This window comes from Copadichromis virginalis, linkage group LG23 (assembly GCF_057382275.1).
Source record: "Copadichromis virginalis isolate Kocher_CV1m ecotype Utaka linkage group LG23, C_Virginalis_male_GT1.1, whole genome shotgun sequence".
Taxonomy (NCBI): domain Eukaryota; kingdom Metazoa; phylum Chordata; class Actinopteri; order Cichliformes; family Cichlidae; genus Copadichromis; species Copadichromis virginalis.
Window position 1 is genome coordinate 31,948,891 of NC_140639.1, and position 27,170 is coordinate 31,976,060.

The 27,170-nt window shown below is 44.2% G+C and overlaps 1 protein-coding gene across 1 annotated transcript in view; it reads right to left on the reverse strand.

The window, feature by feature from the left end:
* Positions 1-113: 113 nt before the first annotated feature.
* Positions 114-27,170, reverse strand: part of ap4b1 (adaptor related protein complex 4 subunit beta 1) — a 49,649-nt gene continuing 22,592 nt past the window's right edge. The window contains exons 7-14 of the mRNA XM_085449749.1: positions 25,296-25,394; positions 18,722-18,833; positions 17,897-17,980; positions 17,669-17,772; positions 13,413-13,620; positions 13,013-13,327; positions 2,359-2,511; positions 114-1,130 (exon numbers count right to left, since the gene is read on the reverse strand). Coding sequence (XP_085305875.1) covers positions 631-1,130; positions 2,359-2,511; positions 13,013-13,327; positions 13,413-13,620; positions 17,669-17,772; positions 17,897-17,980; positions 18,722-18,833; positions 25,296-25,394 — 1,575 coding nt within the window. The 3' untranslated portion in view covers positions 114-630. The remainder of the gene's footprint in view (positions 1,131-2,358; positions 2,512-13,012; positions 13,328-13,412; positions 13,621-17,668; positions 17,773-17,896; positions 17,981-18,721; positions 18,834-25,295; positions 25,395-27,170) is intronic.

A 27,170-nucleotide genomic window follows, 5' to 3' on the forward strand; every position in this document is an offset into this window, starting at 1 on the left:
CGTCACGGTCGGACGACAGCCAACCGCTTACGTTCAAAGGCGGCCACATTCTTTAGAACTACACCAGGAAATTAAAGCAAACGCCCTGAGCTATTGTTGACACAAAAGCAAAAGACAGATACACAGGTTTCCTTTATTTTATAAGTTCTTAGTCATTTTTAAATTATTTTCTATTTCTCTTGCATTTTCTCATCAGCCAACTAACATTTTAAAAATCATATCAAACGCAATCTAGCATCAAATAAACTACAATAATAAAGCAGCACACCATGGGTAGGTAAGATAACATCATCACTGTATGTGTTTGTAGGTAAACAGTATTTATCAGCCGCTTTTGGTGCATTGGGACTGATCCACAATAGTGCCCCCATAAGGCCAAACATAGCCTGAACTGGGCTTAAAAAAAAAAAAAATCCCCCGAGTTTACCTTACAACTTTTTGGTAGTTTTCTCTTAAAAGGGGGTAGTAACTGTCAGTTGCTTGTACTTTCCTGTTTTATTAGAATAACAATGCTTCATAAAGTTGGACCAGTTTTGAATGTGTTTACTCCTTCAACATGCTGTTAGGCCCAGGCGGTGTGACAAATGAATGAATTTGGAAAGATGTAGATCAAAGGGGAAAAGTCTATTTTTAATCTTTCTCTGAGGACAGTGTGTTCAGTACAGTGATAAGGATTGTGAGAAACTGTCTCAGAGCGTCATCATCTTTTGGTTGCTGATTGAGAATCACTTTTATTCCCTCCTCCTCTTCCTGTCCATCTTCGCTCACCCTCAGCCTGTCAGCTGTTGCATCCATTTCCTTTCTCACCAGTTGGTCTTCTTTCCCCTCTGCTCCAGCTTCACTGTCAGCTGTGCCTTTTTTTACTCCTGATTTCTGATTGGCTTCTCCAGTACATAGCAGCTCCCCCAGTATGAGCGTAGTGTTGGGTGCGTCCATGGAGTGGGAGCGCTGGGTGTGTGTGTACAGGTAGACCCTCCAGGGCAGCATTTGCTGTGGCGTGAACGCCAGCGTCTGGATATTGACCAGCTGCATGGCAGCTTGGAGGCTTTGGGGAGAACAGTGAAGTACTGCTGGACACCGGACACATTCTTCTATCCACGCACAGTCAACCTCCTCTATTTTCTCAGCACCTTGTCACAACAACACAAGAAGTCACAACGATAGCTTTTAAATGTGGAGAAACACTGTAAAAACTGTGGGCAAAAGACCTGCAACTGACAAATAAAGTCTATCTCATATCATCATCATCTCATCTAAATGTCAAATGTTCATGAAACAAGAGAAATCATAAATTTTAAAAAATTACTTTATTTTCTAAATCTATGTGCTGGAGACCTTATTACTCACTCAGAGTCAAGAAAGAAAAAAAATAAGAAGCTGTCTGACTCTGACATTTAAAGCCATCTGAAGCCGCAGGTTTTCTCTCACACACAATACTTGTGGTGAGGTCACTGCAGATGATCACCATATGATAAAAAAGGTAAATGGATAATAATAAATGATAACTATTATTATTACAAGTTCATCATTGTAATGCTGTAATGTACAAACAGTATTTAACTATAATTTTCAATAATGGTTTAAATATCCTGGCTATTTTCTCAAGAAACTAATTGTCATCTAAATGTACAGAAAACGAACAAACCACATTCATATTTGAAAGTTGTATCAATAAATTCATTCTTCTTACATGAGTAAAACAAGCATTTTCCATCATGAATCTATGCACTCATTATTCATACCTTTTTTGCAGTTTTTATCCACTTTGTGTGTTGTGTTTTGTTGTGTTTAGTGCTGACGTGGGACAGTTTTCCAATTTCATTGTACCATCATGCTAAGCATGACTGTGTAATGACAAAAAAGAGTTATGATCTCTCATGTTATTCGATAACCCATACTGATGAACCAGAACATTTTTGTTCGGTATAATTAGGTACAGTTAGGCATAATTAAGTGCTTTTACAGCCAAAAGTTTCAGTTTTGTTGTCTTATTTCCCTTTTAACAGAGGGCAGTGTTCTCATGGGAATATCTTAACTATCTGAGCTACAATACATCCTGACACATTCTAACATGCAGTGTGGGTTTCAGACCTTTATCACACAGTTGTGAGCCTTTCAAACATCAATTTGCCACAGCTTGACACTAATCAAATCTAAAGTATATCAGATTTGTAATTGAGTATATACACATTACTTTGGAGGAATTGGTATATTCCACCAATGGAGATTTCACACTCTTGTTAAAGATTTTTAGGAGGCCTACATGCTCCTTTTAACCACATTTGCTATCGAATAAAGAGGAAGCTTTAGCTATGAATCTCTGACTTTAATTTTCAATATAACCTTCCATTTCATTACCGCGTTCAGTATGCAAAGCCTGTCGCTGCAGCCACAGGTGCTCAAAGTCCTCTGGGCTGACAGCTGGGGAGAGGGACAAACTGAGAGGGGCTGCGATGCTGGAAGCCAGGACATTAGTGGAGGAGTCTGAACACCGCATGGCACTGTCTGATCCTAGAGAGGACATACAGAGACAAAGTAAGAGGAAGAAGGGGAGGATGAGGTTAAAAAACAACCAAACAAAAAACAACAGGGCATTCTGAAAGGACAAGGAGGGTTTTAAGTATTATTAAGAATTATAGTAACACAACATTCTCAGACTCACTCACTCACTCACTCACTCACACACACACACACTCACACACACAACCCCTAAACCTACTAACTGATTGCAGTTCTTGCTGCCAAAGGTACCACAATAAAGCATTTGTGATAACTGGCAATCACTCATTCACATCACTGTGGGGGAATTTTGGCCACTCCTTTTTGTAGGATTGTTTTAATTCCGCCACCCTGCAGGGTTTTCCAGCATGAACAGCATGTTTAAGGTTATGCCAAAGCATCTCAATAGGATTAAAATCTAGACTTTGACTAGGTCTCTCCAAATCCTTCATTGTTTGTGTTTTTTGTTTGTGTTTTTAGAGCCATTCAGAGGTGCTCAAGTGCACTTGGGTTATGCAGGTTTTGGGATAAGTGGGTTACGTGCATATAGTAATTTCTGGACTTTTGGCTTGCTTCCTGGACCACTTCAGGGCTTCATGGTTCCATCAGTTATAACTTCATTAAAAAAACAAAAGTTATAACACGTCATCCAAGTCTCATTAGTCCACAGAATATTTTCCCCAAAGCTAAAAAAGGAATAAATAAATAAAATATATATTTTTAAAAAGCAGCTCATCATACAACAATAACGACAGGTGAGGGTTTTCTCTGTTTGCGTTGTATTATTGTAGGGTGTAGCTAAGCCTTACTGATCTTGGCTGAAGACCCCGTGTTGTAAGTGTAAAAGGGTCAAGGCGATGAGGGAAAGTAACAAAAAGTCTCCAGGTCGGAAAAAGGAGACAAGGAGGCAAAAGAGACGGACAAGCTGCTATCACCATTTAAGGAAACAAACAAAACTCAAGCATTGGTCAATAAATTAAAAAGTAAGTCCAAAAAAAAAAAAAAAAAAGAGCAGTTCACTAGCTGCAACCGAGCAGCTCACTAGTTGCAACCACACAAATGGCACTCTGGCCCAGAGCTCACCTTTATCTGGGCTTAAATACTTTTAATTACTGATGTGAGTCAACTGTGTAAAAGAGAAAGGTGGCACCTCAGGCAAAAGAGATTGTAGGACACGCCCATACAGGCACCTTCAGGAGGAGGCCCTGCTAGGGCTGTAACAGTTGCTTATGAGTATTATCTGATTGATGGAACATTCTGTCTAATATTGTGGGGTCTTTACCTAATATTGTTGTGAACTGGTGCAAAAGGAACAAAATGGAATTGAAACATGAATCTGAAGTGTCACAGCAAAGTTTTACACTAAATATGTGGGAAAGAGGTGCAACCTACAACACATCTCTAAATGGGCGACCGTGGCTCAGGGGGTTGGGAAGCGTATCTGTAACCAGAAGGCCGCCGGTTCGATCCCTGGGCTCTCTGTCCTGGTCGTTGTGTCCTTGGGCAAGACACTTTACCCTACCGCCTACTGGTGTTGGCCAGAGGGGCCGATGGCGCAATATGGCAGCCTTGCTTCTGTCAGTCTGCCCCAGGGCAGCTGTGGCTACAACCGTAGCTTGCCTCCACCAGTGTGTGAGAGTGAATGAATAGTGGCATTGTAAAGCGCTTTGGGTGCCTTGAAAAGCGCTATATAAATTCAATCCATTATTACTGCTCCAATTTTGTAATACCACTATAATTTTCAATTTTGGTTTAAGAACAAGACTTGAAATTGCTGCCGTTCCTTTCATGCAGTACACATACATTTTCCATTAGGTGAGGACATTTCCTTCTAGCAGAAAAACTGCAAAAATATCAGCAACTGAACCCGAATGACAATGTGTTGTTAAATAACCTTGATAACCTCCTGCAGACAGATTAGTCATTGTGTTTTGTGAGGCAGTGAAAGCAGAGTGCATGGCAACACTGCGCTGCAATGCAGTGCTCCATTAGAAATGTGCATACACATAACTTTTTGGTGACAGTATAAAAACTGTGAAAGTTAAATATGAATGTTTAAAGTAAATTAAGTTAACAGATAAAGATGGTGTAATGGACTCTTTAATATTTAGTGCAGTTTTTAGGTTTTATTTGTTGTCCTTCCTACTTACAGACATGTTAGACTACCTACCACATAACTAATAAGCATCATGACTTATGAGCATCTCCAAAGTGAGATCAGTGTGGCTTTACACTCATGTATAGCAGTTACTTGTTTAAATACTCAAAGTGATCAGTTACCCCAGCATAGAAAGAGGATTTGTCATGGGAAATAATGTGTACTGTTTTGGTCAACAATACAGGCAGAAATAGAACCAGCTCTCAACTCAAGGGAAATGCTGCGGTGGGGCAATAAGACAGCTATGCATAAACAAACGCCCACAAAGCTCAATGAACTGATGCAACATGGTTAAGTAATATGAGAGACTAATACAAATAATACAGAAAATTATTATTATAAAGGTTATTGCTGGTAAAAGGCAATTCCAGAAGCTAGTGAGTCTACTTAGTTTTTCACAAGACTTCATGCGACTGTACTAATTTGTCTAGTGGGCTTTGAGCCTGTGTGAGGTAGCATAATGTAAGCAGTAGTGATGGCCCGCTTGAAGCTGACGCTCTGGAGCGTGTGTCGAAAAAAACAACACACTGGTTCAGAAGCACTGTGTCGAGGCTTGCTTCGTTTGGCAAAAGTCACGTGACCAGTGACGTCCGAAGCTTCATTACGCACGTAACTGCTTCGGTACCTGATTCAAACAGATATAAGGAAGTGAATCATCCACGGGATTCGTGGAGTGTGTTGATGGTGACAGATAGCGACGAGGTGATCATTCCACTGACAGATATGGAGCCAGCGAGGAAGAGAGGACGTTCTGGCGTGTGGGAATATTTTGAGTTGATTTTGCTCAATTCATTTTATCTGCCGAAGTGAAAAACTTGAAATGTCCAAAATCATGTTTTCATAATGTAAATATCATTACAGCATATGACTTTAGGAACACTTCCATGTGAATTAAAGCTAATGAAGACTACAAAAATGTATTTGACACTATACGTACATTACATTGCTACACAGTTTAGAAAATCATTTTGTTTATTGTTTTTAGGTGATAGTCTGCAGGACCCAGGAATACCTGCATATCTACCAACTTGCAGTGTAGTTCCTGCACTCCACAGCCTCTTCTGTTCCATGCAAGTGGATTTTCTCCAGGGCAGGAGAAACTATTTCTAAGAAAAGAAACAGACTCAGCCAGCGCACAGTAACACTAATCCTCTTTTTAAATGTAAATAACAAAAGGGCTACCTTACATTGATCATGTTTTTACTTTGCAAGTTCTTGATTAGGGATGGGTTTTGATTATCGCTTTTCTGATTACAATCCATGCTAAATTGAATAAAGTGATATTGATTCATTAAAATCCCGTGTCGATTTGTAAATTAACGTTATTATGCCTGAAACGCCAGCATCTCAGGTTAAACCTCACAACATGTCGTCAAACACCATGCAGCTAAAACAGTAACTGGGAGCAGGTTTACGGATTCTGCATACAAACGTGAACACAGAGCGCGGACCCGACGCGTCAGAGTCAGATTTTGATGTGTCGTCAGGTCCGCGCTGTGTTTGCCTCTTTTTTCTTCGCTGGCTTCTGCAGCTGCAGGTTTCATAACTCTCTGTTTACATCTCTAATTAAGTCTCACATGTGTCAGCTTTCTTTTAATAGATACGAAATTATGGATATATACTGTTAAATGATCAGAATTTTAATATTTCTGACTGAGGCAAAACTTTCCAGATTCCAATCAAATTGAATCGGATCCTGTATCGAATCAAAATGATTCTACAAATCAGTGACAATGCAGCCGTACTCAGCTTCCTAAGCATTTTCCCTTTCCAGTTCACAATCAATCCCACCCCTAGGTCAAAAATATGTATAGGACAATTGGCCTAATCTAATATTTTGTATGAACCTGTCAAGCTGTCCAGTGATTAAACGACAAGTAGATGGAGGTAGGACTTCACAGCAGGGGCATACTCCATAATGTGCTGTGCATTATCATATGTATATTATATATATTGCTCACTTATTGTATTTACCAACATCAAGGAGTTATGAGCAAAGAAAGGCCACCATAGTGCATGTTTAAATAGGGAAAGTCTATTGATCAAAATGTATTACGCAAATACGCATTACATTTTTTTCAGCCCCCCAATCGAGAAAACAAAACCAATTACATGTTCAAAGCAACGGAACGGTGGCCCAATATCAGAGAGAACTCCACTCTTGAGTGAGCAGTGATAATTGAGCAGTCCGTTTTATTTTGCAGATTCAAGCTGCTCTTCAAAATTTTCACCACCAGATGTCACCGGAGAGGACTGTGTTGAAAAGCTTCGAGTAATGAACCGTTTTTCAATACAAGCTTCAGTGCTTCGGAAAGCTTCATTTGGCCATCACTAGTAAGCAGCATCAGCAGACTATTTAAGTTTCTTTTAAGTATACTTTATTTCTGGCATCTCCATTCTACCATAAAACCAACCAACCAACCAACCTGGTAGGCAAAAATTCCACTTGCTTTATACAGGACTTTACACACACCTGAACCTCATTAGTCTCTACCACTGGGGGGAAAAAAATAGGTCAGACCAAACAATGCAATTCTAAACAAAGAATAGGAATATGATTATGCATGAAATTGACAAACTCATTTACTCAGCTAAATAGTCTGAGAAGTAAATCACTGCATACAATACAACTCAAAGGCTACTTTAAAGAAAATAAATAATACTATACATAATGAAAAGCCCTTCATTTGGTTACACCCAGTGATGCAATCAATGACCTCATGACCCTATATAAACAGGAAGTACTGGGGCGGCCCTTCCCACACACCTGGTTTAGATATAGGACCTGAATAAATGGACAAACGTGGTAAGTATAACCAAAGTAACATAAAGAAACATAATTTACTGGACATTTGCCTGTGAACAGAAGAAAATTCAAATGACCTGATGGATGGCCAAATGAAGCTTTCTGAAGCACTGAAGCTTGTATTGAAAAACGGTTCATTACTCGAAGCTTTTCAACAGTCCTCTCTGGTGACATCTGGCCAAAAATATGAAAAGCCGCTTGAATCCACAAAATAAAACCAACTGCTTCATTAAGATTGCTCACTCTACAGAGTGGAATTCTGTCTGATATTGGGCCGCCATTGTGTTGCTTTGAACGTGTATTTTTTGGTGGTTAAAAAAAAAAAAAGTGGTTTATTTGTTTAATAAATAATTTTGACCAGTAAACTCTCCTTGTTTAAACATGCACCATTGTGTGGTCTTTCTTTGCTTGTGAGTTCTTGATGTTGGTAAATACAATAATTGAAAAATACCACATTACATATAATATACATATGATAATGTACAACACATTATGGAGTATGCTTCTGCTGTGAGGTCCTGCCTCCATGCACTTATGCAATTAACCGCTAGAAAGGTATATATATAAATAATATTATATTAAGGAAATTTTCCCAGACATATTTTTGACCTGGGGGTAGAATTGATTGTGAACTGGAAAGGGAAAATGCTTATGAACTTGCAAATTAAAAACATGATGCATTTAAAGCAGCCCTTTTTCATTTTTATTTAAGAAGAGAATTTGTTCCACTGTGCAATGGCCGAACCTGTTCCTTTTCGTGGCGATAATTTCTCCTGCCTTAAGGAAAATCCCCTCACATGGACCAGAAGAGGCTGGAGCGCACAGAAACTGGTAGAGATGCAGTTATACAGTCTACCTGGGCCACACAAACTATCAGCTAAAGAGAATAAATAAATCCAATTGCTGCACATTTGGCAGACTAACATTTTCAGATTAATTAAACAATAAAATATATATTTTTACAACATTACATGCAAAGAGTCAAGTGGAAGTTTTTCTATAGTTCTTTAATGATATTTATATTATGGAAGCAGATTTTTGACATTTTACCTTTTTCCCTGTTTTCAGATATAATAAACACGCGCAAAACAAAAGCAAATGACCAGAACACAAAGCTGGAAAACCCACCCGATTGACAAAAATCAACTCAAAATTCTCCCACACAACAGAACCTCCTCTATTCCTTGCTGGCTCCAAATCTCTCAGTGGAATGATCAGTGGTTCGCTATCTGTCACCATCAAAACACTCCACAAATCCTGCGAATGATTCACTTCCTTATAAACCATTGAATCAGCTACCGAAGCAGTTAGGTTCTAAATGAAGCTTCGGACGTCACTGATCTGACTCTGGCTAAACGAATCAAGCTTCGACACAGTGCTTCTGAAGCAGTGTGTTGATTTTTTTGACACACGCACCGGAGCTTCAGCTTCAAGCGGGCCATCACTAGTTAGTAGTGTTTGCTTTAAAAAACATATGCATTGATATAATGAATGTAACTACTGCTACCACAAACAAACCCGGGATAGTGTGTTAAGCAAAGTTAAACCAGCAATGTCTAAAATAAAGCATTATGGTTGACTGTATAAAAACAAGGAAATAAATTATCCATATGGTTAAGGGACAAGTGGTAAATGAGTTCATGCCTAATCACTTTGTCACAGCCAGTGATGCTATTTCATTATTTATTATGAGACATTAAGTCACAGTTACTAGATAAAGCCTCTCTCTATCTTTTTTTAAAACCTTTAGTACATCACATACAATGCTTTTATGTATACCTGCACTCTTCAATATAAATATAACACTGCTGCTGTGTCGTAAAATCTTTTTATGATGCTTCTGTCATTGAGTTGTTGTGGACTTTGCTTTTAAAAGCACACTTCATTCAGGAAAAAATAAAAATAAAATAACATTTAAAAAAAAAAAAGAAAAATATAAAGGCAGGAGATGCCAACACTATACAGTCAGCCATAAAGTGAATTAGCTAAGCCAACAAACACCCAAGAATTTCACTCAAAGTTAGCCTGCACAGCAAAATTTACCAAGCAATAGCAACGTGTGTGTGTGTGTGTGTGCATCTAGATATAAAACTAAGTTAAACCCTCTTTTTTTTTTTTTTGCCTGTCCCATTTGGTTCTTTAGCCGTCAGAATTGTTGTCTGAAGACCAACAAGGATACCCAATGGATTTATTTTGCCAAATGGATCATTGCCGTATTGGTCCATTGGATCGACCTTTGTTTTTATTATTTATTTTATTTTATTTTCAGTTGTTACAGACGGGACAGACATGAGTGAGGGATAGGAAAGGGAGAAAGAAAGAGGAAGGAAAAGAAAAACAGAAGGGGAGAGGGACAGTGAGAAAGGGGAAAAAAAAAATCTCCTGGATCACCTGTTGGGAGAAAAAGAATAGAAAACAAGCAAAAAAAACAACAACAAAGCAACATACTAAACACAACACCATCACATTAGTCTAGCTAAGTGTAAACAGCAGTAAATACTAAATATTGAATGTTGTTGTGCAGCACGCAAGACAGACAGCGCACAATGTGCTTTGAAGTAGCAGCCAAGAAAGGTGTGATTTAAGTCTACGAACAGTGAACACCCGTGTGCACACCTGTGTGGATCAACGTGCTTGCATTCAAATGGTTTCCCCATGTAATGGTATGCAAGAGGATGTAGAGAGCCATAGCCCTGTCCCACAGGGCATGAAGCAGGCATGGAGGAGATCCAGGCCCCAGACATCCAGAGGCCCCAGAGTGCGAGAGCCCAAGGAGGACCACTGGAGGGGCATCCGTGCCACCCTCATGGGAAGAGGGGTCACCCAGTAGCCACCCAGTGTGAAGACCCCATACCTCACTCCTCCCACTCATGTGTAGTGTTGCTGCGTGTTGCTCTAAAGTGCATTTAAAGCAAGGGAGAGCATGGTGCTGCTGCCAGAGAGCAGCAGGTATTAGCACGGCCCCTCCCGAGAACCCTCAATGTCTACATGGATTAAAAATTCAGAGGTGGGCACCGGCGCCAGAGGTAGGTTTGAATACACAGACCGTCCACTGGACGCCGTTAACGTGCCCACCCTCAAGGCCCTATATATATGTGTGTGTTATGAGAGTGTAAATAATGTGGATGCCTAAGTTGTGAGATAAAATTGAGGCACAGGTGGCCAGAAGAGGACGGGGGGGGGGGATGTCTCCCCTGCACCCTGGTGACACACCCGCACCCCAAGGCCCTACCTGTGTGGGTGGGTGTGGTGGAGCGGGAAGAGGGAGGTAGCTGGGATAGGGAGGAAAAGAAGGGAGGGGAGGATGCCCCTCTCTAGGGCCAGCTGCCCCGCTGACCCCAGTAGGCACCCCCGTCCTCTGGTACCCACCAAGGCAAGGGAGCCCAGGCCCATCCAGACCGGGGCCTACGGCAGCAGCACCGCCAAGCCCCACAGGACCCGGGGCAGCCCACCCTACCCCACCGCAGAGGAAACTGTACCCACCCCAACATTCAATCATCTCCCAGACTACACAAGACAACAACCTCTAGGTTAAGTTTATTCTCCACCTCTCCTATGTCTCTCCCCCACCTGCAGAGTGGACTCCTGCAAGGATGGAACAACCTCCCTGCCAGTTGAAGAGCCCCCCAGTTAGGCCGATGCACAAGAGGCCCCCTGCGCCAGGGCTGAGCCCCCGTGTTAGTTAAACCCTCTGAATGAAAGAGCTTATGATCATACAGAGTCACTAACCTTGACTACGGTAATGCAATAAGTAAAGCTATACTCCCACACCCAGTGACTATGGCTATGAGCTCGACTTTCCTGTGATCAAAATGTGAACTTAGACAGATATATGTGTGCTTTGATTGTGGTTGATTGGGCTCACAAGCTTGTCGTGGTCTTTGAATGTTTCCCTTGTTAGTGAAAGACTATTCTTCTATTGGTTTAGTGCACCTCTTCCCCAACTATGACATCATAGATGGCTTCAAACTGTTCTTCACTCTGCCCTCACATTTTTACATATTAAATGCCGTGGAACAGCATAAGGAGGAACGTCCTAAACTTTGACAGTAAAACATTAAACCCACAAAATCACACTAAACACAGGCGTGGAAAATCCTGTCAGATTTGTTTAGAGAAAATTTTAATTAGAACAATTTAAAAGAAAGAAAGTGAAGAATCATAAATGGAAAGTTGTGTGGTTGAGAATCTGCAGGTGGCCATACAGAATCCAAGGCTTCTGTAAAAGTAAGATTTATTTTCCAGCAGTGGGGAGAAGAATGTTTTAGCCACAACATGTAAAAACACTGCCCCATGGTAAAACAAACATATGGGAGTTTGAAAGACATCATCCAGAACAACATTCCTGACAAGCCAGAAACCAACCAACCTTCCAAGAACTACACCATCGCTCATTTGGACAAAGTATTAGCCCCTGACTCATTTCAAACATTTAATTAGGTAGAAACTCATCCTGGTGCTAAAAATTGTCACAGGCGACTAATTTAAAAGTATAGAATATCCGAACAGTGCTTTAGTGGCCTTTCCTCCAACATCAACTTCAGGTAGTGGACATGCTGAAAGGTTGATACGACTCCTCTTACCCTCAAAAGGGAGTTCTTGTTGCTTCACAAAGATAACACAAGCAAACAATTCACATCTACTTTATTTTTGTAACCCCACCCTGCAGAGTCCAGACGCTAGCAGTGTGCTTCTGTGAATGGAATACCTGTCAGCTGGATAGGAACAAATCTTTATACCGATTTAAAATATCCACAGTCCTGGTGGATGAATCTTAAGGACCTAATGATGGTAATTCTTCAGGACTAAAATGTTAAGTTTTACAGAGCTTAGCCTCGTTTATTTGAGGGTTGTCCCAAATGTCCAACGGTGACAAGATGATTTGGAAATATCTGCTAGGAAGCAAGTCAGGTTTACTAAACGATTTATGTTGTGTACACGGAAGCCTTTGCATCTTCTACAACCCTCACTGCTTCACCTGAGTGAAGTAATCGTGTCCTTTACTATGTAGATCTAAAGCAGGCACACAGCCACACAAACACCAAACAAACAGAACTGAATTTAAAAATGTAGACGATCCATTAAGTGTAATCTTAAAAGAAAATGTAAGACAATTAAAACATTTCAGAGTCATTATTATGCCTCAGAAAAAGTTCATAAAAGAAACCCAACTTCATTATAAGTCGTTAGCATTTTTAAATCCTATTTTCTATGCAAGAGGTGACACACGAAACTCAACTGAAGGGAATATTTGAACAGAACAAATTTGTATAACCAAATTCTTTGGTTTAAATATATGCTGGTCTCTGTCAGCAAGTCTTCCTGATGGTGAATTGGCATGAACATTATAAGGAAGTAATTTTAATAGTTTGTTTTTAAGACTCCATTGGATTTTTATTTTAGAACAGGCATTTTGTTTAAATGTGAAAAACATTTGCGCTGTGCACAGCACAGCCAAGGCTTGCCACTGACTATTTAGTCAGTGGCAAGCTTTCAAAATTCAGCCAATCAGATTTTCAAAGCAGAAGGATTTCAGTGTCATGACTCACCTGAATGAACCTCCTCAATGTGACTACAGCTCAGTGTGTCTGATAGGTCGGCATTTGGCTTGGAGTTATAGGTCACGTGTTCGGGGCTTCCCCTGCTGTCTGACTCGGCCTCTACAGCACCCTGGCTCAGAGGCTCCAACGTGTTAAAGCAGCGTGCCCACTGGCTGACAGGCTTGGCGGGACGCCCAATCAGAACACCCAGAGAGGGATCTGACCTCCGACCTTGAAGGACCTCGCGTGTCTTTTCTATCCCACAATGAAGCAGGCGATAGTAGAGAAGAGCCTGATCACGCACGCACATGTCTGTCTCCTCCTCTGGAAAACACAAGGGCATAAAAAATTTTCTATTTTTATCATGATCTGTCTGTATACACATATGTGCACACACATAAACACAAACCTATGCAGTAGTGCAGCAGTCTTCCCAGCATGTCTTGTGTCTCAGCAGGCCGACACAGGAAAAGTCTCATGGTGGCTGTCAGCAGCTCCATCTTGATTCCCAGAGAAGCCTCGCTTCTCACTCTATCGATGAGCACTTCCAAAGTGTAGGGGGCAGTGGAAATTCGCTCCCCATACACACCCAGCAACCAGAGCAAAGCCTGCCTGCCCTAGTGAAGGAGGCAGTGGAATATTTAGATCTAAGTCTAGTCAACAGAAGTGGGTTCACTGTCGTCCAATATAACTACCAAGAAATGCTTGGTAGTATAATTACCCAGTGCCAAGCTTGTTTTTATCTCCTCAAAAGACAGTTCTACTCCAAAGTACAGTTCTGAAACATATCTGCATTTCTACTTCATGCATTTATTACACCCCCAACTCCAAAAGAATGCGTTCAGTCGTTATAATGGGGGAAACTATACAGAAAAAAGTTCTTGTACTGGGCTGCTGTAGAATACTGCCAAGTTTGCCATTATAACATTGGAGCATATGGCGACTATCTCACTTCATTTGCCACCCCTTGATATTTCAGCGGTCTAAAAGAAAGTTTCAAGGATTTTTTTCTATACATCAGTGTGAATAAGAGAGCAGCCGCAAGCAGCGCAGTGAGAGCAGATATTTTCAATCTGATTATCTCAGCTACATGGTTCTGGCATTAAGCACATGGGACAGGTAATGAAAAATTAAAACAGCTTGTTTCAGACAAATGAACTTAGTGCCCTGCTAACAAGGATTAGTTTCAACTGTAAATTAGAGCAGGGCAATATGGCCAAAAATATTTATCACGATATATATTTGAAAATTTGCGATAACGATATAACTGACGATATAATTGATGCGAGACAAAATACAACTCCACAACATTACTAGCGCAAAAAGACAACGTTCCATTTATTTTCACTTAAACAAGAAGCTGGTTTTTATGTACATTAAAGCTTTATAAAAATGTAACAGTGCAAATGCAAATTCCTTGCTGAAAGTTTAACCAAAAGGCATTTCCAGTAGAAATGGGCTGACATATCTTGAGCATAACCATGTATAATATCCACTGAAGTTAAAAAGAGATGCTTTGCAACATTAAACTGCAGTATGCAGTACGTATTTTTCGTACCATAAGGTGCACGGGATTATAACGCACATTAAGCGAAACAAAGCAGTCAGATAAATCAAACTTTATTAAACTCATTCTTCTTGCTTCCTCCACTTCTGTACCATTGATTCATTAATGTTGAATTCTCTGGCAGCTGCTCTATTCCCATGTTGTTGCAGTATATTAATGACTAACCTCATATTGTGGATGGATTATTTCAGTTGTTCTCCTGACTGAAGTTTGGTCCGTTTACAGCATCCTGCCATGCGATTGCATTAGTCTCTAACTATCAGGAACCTTAACGTTAACTTTTATAAGTGGAAAAGTGTTAGTGTTCGTCCTCCAGCTTCACTGTTTATGTTATGCTAACATAGCTGTGTCGCTAGCGATCACGTAGCACATCATTATATACCAACTAGCCCAACTTCAGTAACCCTACAAACGTCACTGCTGTTTAGTTTCCTGTCTTCATTTATGTTGGAAGTGATAGCAGAGCTGTACGTTTGAATTTTTTCAGAAATCTCTCAGTCAGAACATGCAATATCATGCTTAGGTAACTAGCGAGCTAACTTCCGCTAGCTTCCTGCTAACTTCTAACTCCGTTAAATGTAATAAATTTTGTTTTCATGGATGCCTGGAAGTTAAACTTCATAGTTACACCTGGTAAAGCAGCAATGCTGATCGTTTTATTAAAGATGAAAGAATTTAGACAGTTTTTAACTCTCAGTGATGCTGCAGTGTTCGTTTGACCTGAAGCATACGGAGTTTAGGACCCAGATTACTCCCACATTTAAGAGCATCTTAGTCCGACAAATACGACAATAACGACGGCCGCTTGCATGTTCTGCAAAGAAATGTGCTTTGTCGTCTATCTGACGGACAAACACCAAACCAGTTCCACATCACTGAAGTTGCACCATTTTTACAAACCAATTCTGGTTCATCTGTTTCACTCAACAATCGGCCATGTGCGTATGAAAACAAAGGCACTGCGCATGCGCGTTTTACTCATATTCTATTGCGATATTTCATTTTCCTATCGTTGCCTAACATTATACCGGTATTACCGTGAACGTTATAATATGGCCCAGCCCTACTGTGAATCATATACAACTACCAGAAACCAGAGTTGCAGAATAACAATAGGAACTCATTAGGATATATCTACTTTAATGGGGGAATCTGGTAATTTCACTTGCACTTAGCATGAAAAGAAACCTGGCATCAATTCAAATACTTTGGAGGCAATCACTGACCAGAAAATCACGTAATTTGTTCCCATTTCTTCACTTTAAACTATGTTTCATAAATTGTGTTTAAAGATAAGATAGGCAAGGCAAGGCAAGGCAAGGCAAATTTATTTGTATAGCACAATTCAACAACAAGGTGATTCAAAGTGCTTTACAGAGACATTAGAAACAAAAACAAATAAAAAGCATGATTTAAAATTAATTAAAACAAGCAAACAAACAAACTAACTAAACACACACATTTCAGATAGCTTGATTAGCATAAAATTATATGAAACAAAGAAGTTGTTGGCCTAAAAACTAGCTACGACAGATGAACAATATCTGAATGTCAAGACATAAGTAGAAGTGCAGCAGATCTGACCAGACATAGGACCTGAGAGATGCATCTGGGCTTTTGACTGATCCATTAATTGTTGACTCATTCAGAAAGTCCTTTATAAAGGAAAGTAAAGAGGAAGAAAAGGCTGAAGAACAAACTGCACAATAACTAGACTGACAATCAGTGGCAACAGGTCTTATTGTGGCTACTCCATAACCAACGGCTGTGGCAGGCTAAACGTGGGTACTGAAGACGTGCATCAGTAAACAAATAAAATGCACTTCTGAGCTGTTTGTTCTACTTATTTAACCATTACACTGTCCAAACCACAAGTCAGTACAAGGGATCCAAAAAAACCCAAATGCACAGACTCCACAAACAAATACAACTGTTGCACCAATTATTACACCAAACTGCAGCAACAAATTGTGTATCAAACTGCAGTCAACTGAAAGTTTCACCTTATGCTCACCCTACCTTTCTACTAATCAAACAATATATGAGGTGAACAGGTGGGTGCAACCACCATTGTTGCCTAGTCACACCCCACAACTGTGCACCAAAACACGTGCTTTCGCATTCTAAACCAACGCATTTGTGCCCCAAAAGGAAAAACTCACACACGGCAAGTGAAATTTGAAATGTATGATTGAAATCATTTTCAAAATGCGCAGAGAAGATTAGGAGAGAGATACAACAGTGAGAGTCTACAGCTGTAAAGCACAATGGAGGTTTGTGACTACATTTGAGCCAATGATGTTGGAAATCTTGTCAGAACCGATGGACTTATGAAGACAGAACATTACCGTCAGATTTAGAGCCATCGTGTAATAGCATCTGATTGGCAACAGATTCATTTTTCGGCACGACAGTGATCCCAAACACAATGCCAGTCCAGCAAAAAACATACCTGAATAGAAAAACATGTCTGGGTCTCCCCAGAGCCCAGACCTTAACATTACTGAAGTAGAGAACAGCCAACATCAAAGAAGAGCTTTAAATGTTCCTAAAGAAGCCTGGAGAACTATTCCTGAAGACTCATGTTGAAGAATAAAGCTGATTACACCAAATATTGACTTTCAGGCTCCTTAGAATTGTACAAACCCCGTTTTTACCTTATTTACTATATTTCTGTGTTTGTTTGCACGTTTCAATAAAGCGCTGAACCTAGTTCGCTGTTTTCTACCAAAATATGAAAGAGAGGCTCATGAACTTTGCACAGTGCTCTATACCCTATATAAGAGGATAGAGAAAATGAAAAAAATTATTAATGGATGCTTGGGATTATGTTCACCAACTTGACCATAACTGAAATATATCGTTACAACAGACTGAAATAACTTTGCAGAATTATGAAAGTAAATTTAAATTTCAGCATATAAAATAAAATACCATGATAATGCCCTGTAGAATAAAAAAAAGTTTCTGTTAAGTCTATTTCTGATAATACTTTTGCCAATTTGTATTTTCAAAACAGGACATCTACAGCACATACTCATTTATGGCATGATATTGTTTTTTCTTGCACTCAGTATATAGGTATGGCAGGATCTAACCTGGATATCCTGCAGTGTTTCCTCGCAGCCATCCAGTGCAAGGCACACAGTGTCGCTACACTGGGGACACACCCAGACCAGGTCACGCATTGTCTGCACCACCGCTGAGAAGGGTAGCAGGAGAGTAGAGAGACAAAAAGTGTGGTGAAAGAGTAAAAAACCAGTTCATGAAGCTGTTTGTGTGTATACTGTACTGTATGTGGGAGGTTGTGGAACTGATGTTTTTACCAGAAGTGATATGATCCTGTTTGAGTCCAAGCAGCCCAGTGAGGATTTGTAGACATCTGTCGCTGTAGCTGCGTCCAATACGACCTGCATACAATAAAGGCAAACACAGGGCATTAGAGTGACTGATCAAACACATGGATAATGAAATTTTAGAACCTGAGCATGTTCTACACAGAAAATGCAGCACGCTGTGTATTCTTATCCTTAATAAAAGGGATGTCTTGTTTTTTTGCTTATTATTTACTTATTGTCAGACAAATGGGTTAACATTTTGCATTTCAGGAAGGCTGAAAACAAATGAATGTAGAAACTCCATTTGGAAAGAGTGTGTCTACTGGTGTGTAAGATTAACATTAACATCAGCAATTTAAATTTGAAATGAAAAGCAGTTACATTTAGAGAAAAAAATCCTTTAATTCGTAGCTCATAACACAATGAGTCTGGGTAGTGGAACCACAGAGCTGGAATGGTCTTGGTCCCAAACTTTGGTGCTTATAGCGAGATAAAATGTTTTCTATTCAGTTGTTTCAATTTCAACATATACTTCACACACACAGGTTCGGGAACACAGCAAAAACATGAAGGCTTATAAATATAAACCAGCCTTCATTTAATACAGTATGAACAGAGTAAGACAAATCATTTGAATATCAGGATGTGTTACTAAATCCATATTATTTACAATCTAGTGCTCCTAATCACTACACCCTCATTAATACAGCAGTCTCTACCTGAAGAAAAAAAAACTACAATAGTAGACACAACAGAGCCTGAGTGTCAAATTACATAATACTGGCACACAGCAGCATGTGTGAACATGTTTACCTATTGCTGAGATTGCAGCCTGGGCAGTGTCAGTGTTGACATCAGTGCAGTATCCTTTCAGCTCATCCAGTATCATTGCTACGTTCTCGTCATTCACCAGCTCTACCAGCACCTGCAACACACAGCAGCTGAAGCTATAGTACTGTCAAAGGATCGCCTCCAGCTGCTAACACTGGGTACTAACTGTGGACTTGTGAAAAAAAGTAGTAATGCAAAAAGCTAAAAATCCAACTCTTGGGGCTTGCTTCAAGATTAAGCTAATCCTTTTGGATATTAACATGTCCAAAGTTAGGAGTACGGCATGGACTGTCTGTTAGGTTTTACCTCCATTAATGGGGTCACTATGAAGCTTCAAAATGCACTCCCAAAAACCAAAGGCTAACATCAAAGTGGCTATGGCCATCTTTTATTTACTGTCTATGCCAAAGTATATACATGTGTGGCGGAGGTGTGGTCCCGGGCGCGTCTGCAGGGGAGGAGTGGTGCAGTGGGCTCAACGGGGCGGTGCTGGAGATGCCGGTGAGAACAGCTGATGGCGATTTGGACTGATAATGGTTTCCTTCCCTTTTTATAGTGAGACGGAGAGGAGCGGAAAGAGAGGGAAATCAGCTGGGACCGACAGCTGTCAGACTGTGTTCAGTCATAACCTGAGAAAATTGTAAATAAATGTGGAACCTGGTGATAAAGACCTGTGTGTGTGTGTGTACCTGTGTATAGTGCATTTCACAAGTGGTGCCGAAACCCTGTGTCCAGCCGGCGTGGGGATGTCCGACCCACAGGCTGCACCGCCCGCCCAGCCTTTGCAGTTTCTGGCGCAGATTCTGGCGGAGATGGCGAAGATGAGCCAGGACCAGGCGGTGGTCCAGCGGGCTCACCTGGCTGCGCTGCAGGAGCAGACGGACCGGCAGACGCTGGTTCTGGAGCGGCTGGTTGGAGCCGCTGCTCCGCCGAAGCCTCCACCGCTGTCAGTGGCGATGCCCCGGATGGGGGACGGGGACGACCCCCAGGTTTTCCTGGAGACTTTTCGTGCCATGGCGGAGGCCTGTCAGTGGCCGCAGGTGGAGTGGGCTCCGCGTTTGCTTCCTCTGCTGTCGGGGGAGGCTCAGACGGCGGCCCTGAGTCTGCCGCCGACCTCGAGGAGCAGCTTCCAGGACGTGAGCCGGGCGGTGGTGGACAGGATGGGGCTCACCGCTGAGGACCATCGCCGGCGGTTCCGGGCCTGTCGGCTAGCCGCGGCAGATCGGCCGTTTGCTTGGGCCCGGAAGCTGCACGACGCGGCGGTGCGCTGGCCGCAGCCGGGATCGTCAGAGGGCGAGACGCTGCTGGTGGACAAGGTGGTGCTGGAGCAGTTCATGGAGGGGCTGCCTGCGGAGACGGCGAGATGGGTCAGGTGCCACCGTCCCGCGAGTCTGGAGGTGGCGGTAACGTTGGCGGAGGACCACCTTGCCGCTAGAGCGGGGGAACCCGGGGACGGCGGCCGGAGGCCGAGCAAACAAGCCCCAGTGCCGGCACCAAGGCGCCGGGTACCTGCGCCGGGGCAGGCAGAGCGGGCGCTGGCGCTGAGCCCCACTAATCCTTTTGCTGCGTTTGTGCCTTCCCAGGGATCAGACATGAGCAGTGCCGCCCCTGAGCCACGGAAAACAGCGCAGACGCCGGGGCAGGAGTGCGGGCAACCGGGACACCTGAGGAGGGACTGTCCTCTGATGGAGGTGGGGCAGGTGTTCCGCGTTGCCGGTGCCCCAGCACCCTCTTCCGGTCCAGGAGGGACGTACAGCCTTCCGGTAAGGACTCGAGGGGGTATACACCATGCTTTGGTGGACACGGGCTGCACGCAGACCCTCGTGCACCAAGGCTTGGTTCGCCCCGGGGCATTGCTGGAGGCAGAATGGGTGGAGGTGAAGTGTGTTCATGGTGATGTTCACAGGTATCCCATAGTGCCGCTGTTATTAAAGTATAAGGGCAAAACGCATAGGGTAACGGCTGCGGTTAGCCCGCGCCTGTCGCATCCCCTAATTCTGGGCACGAATTGGCCGGGGTTTCATCATCTGTTGGGACAGTATGCGGGAATGCGATCACGACCGTTAGTAGCATGTAGTGTCTGCGCGGCGCTCAGCGGTGATGCGGGGTCGTCCGACACTGACTCCAGGGAGGGGGAGACGGCGGGTCCTTCATGGGAAGCCCCGCCGGCTCCGGAGGTTTCCCCCACGGGTGATTTCCCACTGGAGCAGTCTCGTGATGACACCCTACGCTCAGCCTTTGACCAGGTGATTGAGATTGATGGTCACGTGGTGCGCCCTGAAGCCGTGCGGACCTACCCGCGCTTCATTTTATCAAAAGATAGGTTATATCGAGTGAGTCGTGACACTCGCACGGAGGAGACACACACCCAGCTGTTGGTGCCGCAGGGCCGCCGGGAAATGATTTTCCAGGCGGCTCATTATAACCCCATGGCAGGGCATATGGGATACGAAAAAACTCTGGAGCGAATAACGGCTCAATTTTATTGGCCGGGCATCCGAGCGGATGTGCGCCGCTGGTGCGCGTCCTGCCCGGACTGCCAACTTGTTAATCAGCCGGCCATACCAAAAGCGCCTTTGCGCCCGCTCCCACTCATAGAGGTCCCGTTTGAGCGCATTGGCATGGACCTCATCGGGCCGTTTCATCGGAGTGCACGAGGCTACCGCTTTGTATTAGTCCTGGTGGATTATGCAACGCGGTACCCGGAAGCAGTCCCGCTGCGCACCATCTCTGCAAAGAGTGTGGTGCAGGCACTGTTTCAGGTCATCTCCCGAGTCGGAATCCCGAAAGAGATACTGACTGACCAGGGCACGTCGTTTATGTCTCGTACACTGCGGGAACTGTACGAATTACTGGGCATTAAATCTATTCGGACCAGCGTCTACCACCCTCAGACGGATGGCCTGGTGGAGCAGCTGAATAAGACTTTAAAGTCCATGATTCGTAAGTTCATTAACGAGGATGAACGCAATTGGGATCGCTGGCTAGACCCTCTGTTATTTGCAGTGCGGGAGGTGCCCCAGGCCTCCACGGTATTTTCTCCCTTTGAATTGCTGTTCGGCAGGAAGCCGCGTGAGGTGCTCGACCTGATTAAAGAAAGCTGGGAGGACGGTCCGAGCCCCGCTAAGAATGAGATTCAGTACGTGTTGGACCTGAGAGCGAAACTCCACACTTTGGGGAGGTTGTCACGGGAGAATTTGCTCCAGGCTCAGCAGCGTCAGCAACGCCTGTATGACAGAGGGGCTAGACTCAGGCAATTTTCACCGGGAGACAAAGTGCTTGTATTACTCCCTTCTTCCAGCTCGAAGTTGCTCGCCAAGTGGCAAGGACCCTTTGTGGTCACACGGCGAGTCGGGGACGTTGACTATGAGGTCGCTTAGTCGGACAGGGGAGGGGCCACGCAGATTTATCACCTCAATCTCCTTAAAGAGTGGCGAGAGGCTGAAACCGCTTCTCTGGTAAGCCTGGTTAAGGAGAGAGATGAGTTGGGGCCGGAGGTGCCAAATTCCATCATCCCCGCCTCTCTCCCTTGTGATGACCACCTCACACAGGCCCAGATAGCGGACGTTGTCGCGTTACAACAGCGGTTTGCAGATGTGTTCTCCCCCCTGCCAGGCCGAACGTCTCTCATTGAGCATCATTTTGTAACACAGCCTGGCGTGACGGTGCGTTCACGGCCCTACAGGCTTCCTGAGCATAAACGGCAAATCGTTCAGAGGGAATTGGCTGAAATGCAGAAAATGGGAGTGATAGAAGAGTCGCACAGCGCCTGGTGTAGCCCCATCTTTCTTGTGGTGAAAAAGGATGGGTCTATATGGTTCTGTGTCAACTATCGCAAGGTGAATGAAGTGTCACGTTTTGATGCCTATCGACGAGCTCCTGGATCGGCTGGGCACGGCCCGTTTTGACACTGGATTTAACCAAGGGCTACTGGCAGATTCCCTTGTCTGCCGAGTCCAGGGAGAAAACGGCCTTCTCCACTCCGTACGGGTTGTACCAATTCGTTACGCTTCCGTTCGGCTTGTTCGGAGCCCCAACCACCTTTCAGCGCCTCATGGACCGGGTGCTGCGTCCGCACGCTGCATATGCTGCTGCCTACCTGGATGACGTGATCATCCACAGCGACACCTGGGCGGAGCATGTGCAGCAGGTGGCCGCGGTCCTGGAGTCCCTGAGGAGGGCGGGGCTCACGGCCAACCCGAAGAAGTGTGCGGTTGGACGGAGGGAGGTACAGTATCTGGGGTACCACTTGGGGGGCGGGCAGGTGCGTCCACAGGTGGAGAAGACGGCGGCTATTGCATCCTGCCCGCGCCCCAAGACTAAAAAGGAGGTGAGACGGTTTCTGGGGCTGGCAGGTTACTATCGCCGTTTCGTGCCAGGGTTTGTGCAGCTGACCAGCCCCTTGACCGATCTCACCCGAAAGGGTGCTCCGGATCTGGTTCAGTGGACGGGGTCGTGCCAAGCGGCGTTTGTGCAAGTGAAAAAGTCTCTCTGTGGGGAACCGCTGCTTCACACTCCTAACTTTTCCCTCCCTTTTGTTCTGTAGACTGACACCTCGAACAGAGGGCTGGGGGCCGTTTTGTCCCAGCAGGTAAAGGGGGCCGACCGTCCCGTTCTTTACATCAGCCGGAAGCTGGCAGAGCGTGAAAGACGGTACAGCACTGTGGAGAAGGAGTGCTTGGCTATCCGGTGGGCGGTCGACTCCCTTCGCTATTACCTCCTGGGGCGCTCGTTCACCCTCTGCTCGGACCACGCCCCGCTGCAGTGGCTCCACCGCATGAAGGATGCCAACGCCCGGATCACCCGGTGGTATCTGGCTTTACAGCCCTTTAAGTTCAAGGTGGTCCATAGGCCGGGGGCTCGCGGGGGTGGGGGGTGGGGGGAGTAGGTTCGGCCGGACGGCTCCCCGGCCTCAGTCGGGCGGTGGGGGTGTGTGGCAGAGGTGTGGTCCCGGGCGCGTCTGCAGGGGAGGAGTGGTGCAGTGGGCTCAACGGGGCGGTGCTGGAGATGCCGGTGAGAACAGCTGATGGCGATTTGGACTGATAATGGTTTCCTTCCCTTTTTATAGTGAGACGGAGAGGAGCGGAAAGAGAGGGAAATCAGCTGGGACCGACAGCTGTCAGACTGTGTTCAGTCATAACCTGAGAAAATTGTAAATAAATGTGGAACCTGGTGATAAAGACCTGTGTGTGTGTACCTGTGTATAGTGAATTTCACAACATGAAAGCAGTGTCATGGAGCATCCTGACCAAAAGGAGGAAATACAAACTTATCAAAGCACCTGAAAGATGTTTCCACATCTGTACAAAGAATTCATGCTAAGGGGGTTTCAGGTGTTTGTTAAACTTGGCAGCTGTGAACCAGTTGGGATCAAACTCCACCCCTCCAGCTATCTGTTACAAAAGGATTAATTACTTTGTCGGGGTGTGGAGTTAGCTCACAGTTTGGGTAAAATGGAGATGGACAGATTGGCATTGTACCGTCAACAAGGTGAGCATTGTATAACGCTACTGAGGAGGCAAATGACCCAGAAGGTAAACCTCTCAACCACGTCTACATTGAGAATCTCACCTATGAATATGAGCACTAATTAGTGATAAAAATGTTGAGTTTGAATAGCAACTCAAATACAGTTGTTCCTCATTAGGTTTGTAGCTACCTGAGGAACCGAGATAAGCAGAAAACTAGAGGGAGCTTGTAGATGGGGGTGCTCTGAAAAGAGTCCGTTGAGGCTGTTTGAGCATGCTGGGTGCCTTCAATTGGAGTTTTTTCAGGCACACAACCTGGGATAAGATGCAGAACATGTAGAGACTCAGCATCTCACTTGTCAGGATCTCCCAGGAAGAGATGGTAAGTGCTCTTATATAGCCATTTATGTAACTTGCCTCATTCACACAAACACTGTTTGCTATCAAAAGTGCATTTTACCGATGGATGCATCAAAGAGAAACTTGGGGTTAGGATCTCACCCAGGGACGTTTGGGTAAGAGCTGGAGCTGCCAGGGATCAAACCTCCCATCTTCTGATTAATAGATGCCCCACTTTACCTCCTGAGCTACAGCCACCCAGGATGGAAAATGATCCTGTGTAAAGGAAATTCTAACTACCCTGTTTAGCCAGCTGCAATCTGACTCTGTGCACAACAAATGGATGAATGAATGGATAATGGAAATAGTGGAGTGGAGTGAACGTCTGCCATCATGCTACAAGATGAGTTGACCACTAAGTGAAACTGAGAGAATCTATTCAAGCAGGACTTACTGAGGCAACCTCAGGGTTAACTTTCAGTGTTCTGCAGCATCTGTAATGTCTGGAGTCTGCATTTATTTAATCTCAAGTTTTTCTAAGACATAAAGTTTCCTTTTCCTTTGTAAAAAGCAAGAAGTTGGTCTACCAACACAAAAGTAGGTTCTATGTTTACTGGTTAGTTTTACAAAATAAGTATTAGGACTTTGGATTATTACAGCTAAAGTTTTCTTGTTTCAAAAAGCATATCATCATATAAACACAAAAACTGAAGATGAAAAATTCAAAGGATAAGCAAAACTGGCATCACCTGCATCTTCCTTTCTTTGATGTAGGCAGGCTCAGCATAGCCACAGAAGAAACGCTTGTAGTGCGGCCCCAGCAGGCCAGGGACAGAGCGCAGCAACAACTGCAAGCAGACAGACATATCTTTTTTTCTCAGCATGACATGTACACATAAATCCATCTGAACGTAAAAGTAATGAAAAAAATGAATCAGATGCGGTGAATCTGAACTGTTGCTACTCCCTCTGGGGATTAAAAAAGACACACGTCCACATGCCAATGATTCAGTAAGCGATTAAGCTTTTCCACAAAGACAGATTTATCCAGTCAGATGTCAGAATCAGAATCAGAATCAGAATCAGAATGGGGTTTATTGCCAAATGTTGAGCAGGTTTACAACATTAGGAAATTGCTGCGGTGCTTCAGTGCAAACATAGTGTCATAAATAGCACTTAAATAGACATGGAAAAAAATAAAAGTAGGGATAAGAATTAAAAGTGCTACGTGGGAAGATGTGTGCATGAGATATACATGAGATATATACATGAGAATAAGAATTAAGAGTGCTACGTTGAAAGATATATACATGAGTGCAGGTGGTGATCAGTGCCAAACATGGAATGATGCAGTGAACACAGCGTAGGGTCATGTGTTAGTGGTGGGAACAGTCATATGGTTATTGTTCATGTGTCCAACAGCAGAGGGGAAGAAACTGTTCTTATGGCGAGAGGTTCTGGTGCGAATGGACCGGAGCCTCCTGCCTGAGGGGAGCAGGTCAAACAGACTGTGTCCAGGGTGAGAAGGGTCAGCTGAGATCCGAGCTGCACGCCGCAATGTCCTGGAGGTGTACAGGTCCTGCAAAGATGGGAGTCTGCAGCCAATCACCTTCTCAGCAGAGCGCACAACACGCTGCAGTCTCTGTTTGTCCCTGATAGTGGCTCCAGCGTACCACACGGTGATGGAGGAGGTGAGGATGGACTCGATGATTGCAGTGTAGAACTGCATCATCGTCCGTGTTGGCAGGTTGAATTTCTTCAGCTGCCTCAGGAAGTACATCCTCTGCTGGGCTTTCTTGATGACGGAGGTGATGGTGGGCTCCCACTTCAGGTCCTGGGTGATGGTGGTACCCAGGAAGCGGAATGAGTCCACAGAGGTGATGGGGGTGTCAGTCAGGATGATGGGGGGGAGTGGGGCTGTGTGCTTCCTGAAGTCCACAATAATCTCCACTGTCTTCTGGGCATTCAGCACCAGGTTGTTGTGGCTGCACCAGGACACCAGACGTTCAACCTCCCTCCTGTAGGCAGACTCGTCCCCGTCCGAGATGAGTCCAATAACGGTGGTGTCATCTGCAAACTTGATTAGCTTGACAGACTGGTGGGTGGAGGTGCAGCAGTTGGTGTACAGGGAGAAGAGCAGAGGAGAAAGAACACAGCCCTGAGGGGAGCCGGTGCTGATGGTCCGGGAGTCCGAGACATTCTTTCCCAGCCTCACATGCTGCTTCCTGTCCGTCAGGAAGTCAGTGATCCACCGGCAGATGGGATCAGGCACATTCATCTGGGAAAGCTTGTCTCGGAGATGGTCTGGAAGGATGGTGTTGAAGGCAGAGCTGAAGTCCACAAACAGGATCCTGGCGTAGGTTCCTGGGGAGTCCAGATGCTGCAGGATGAAGTGTAGGGCCATGTTGATGGCGTCGTCTACAGACCTGTTGGCTCTATATGCAAACTGCAGGGGGTCCAGGAGGGGGGCCGTGAGGGTCCTGAGATGGGAGAGAACTAGGCGCTCAAAAGACTTCATGACCACAGATGTCAGAGCCACGGGTCTGTAGTCATTTAGTCCAGTGATCCTAGGTTTCTTGGGGACAGGGATTATGGTGGAGGACTTGAAGCAGGCAGGCACATGA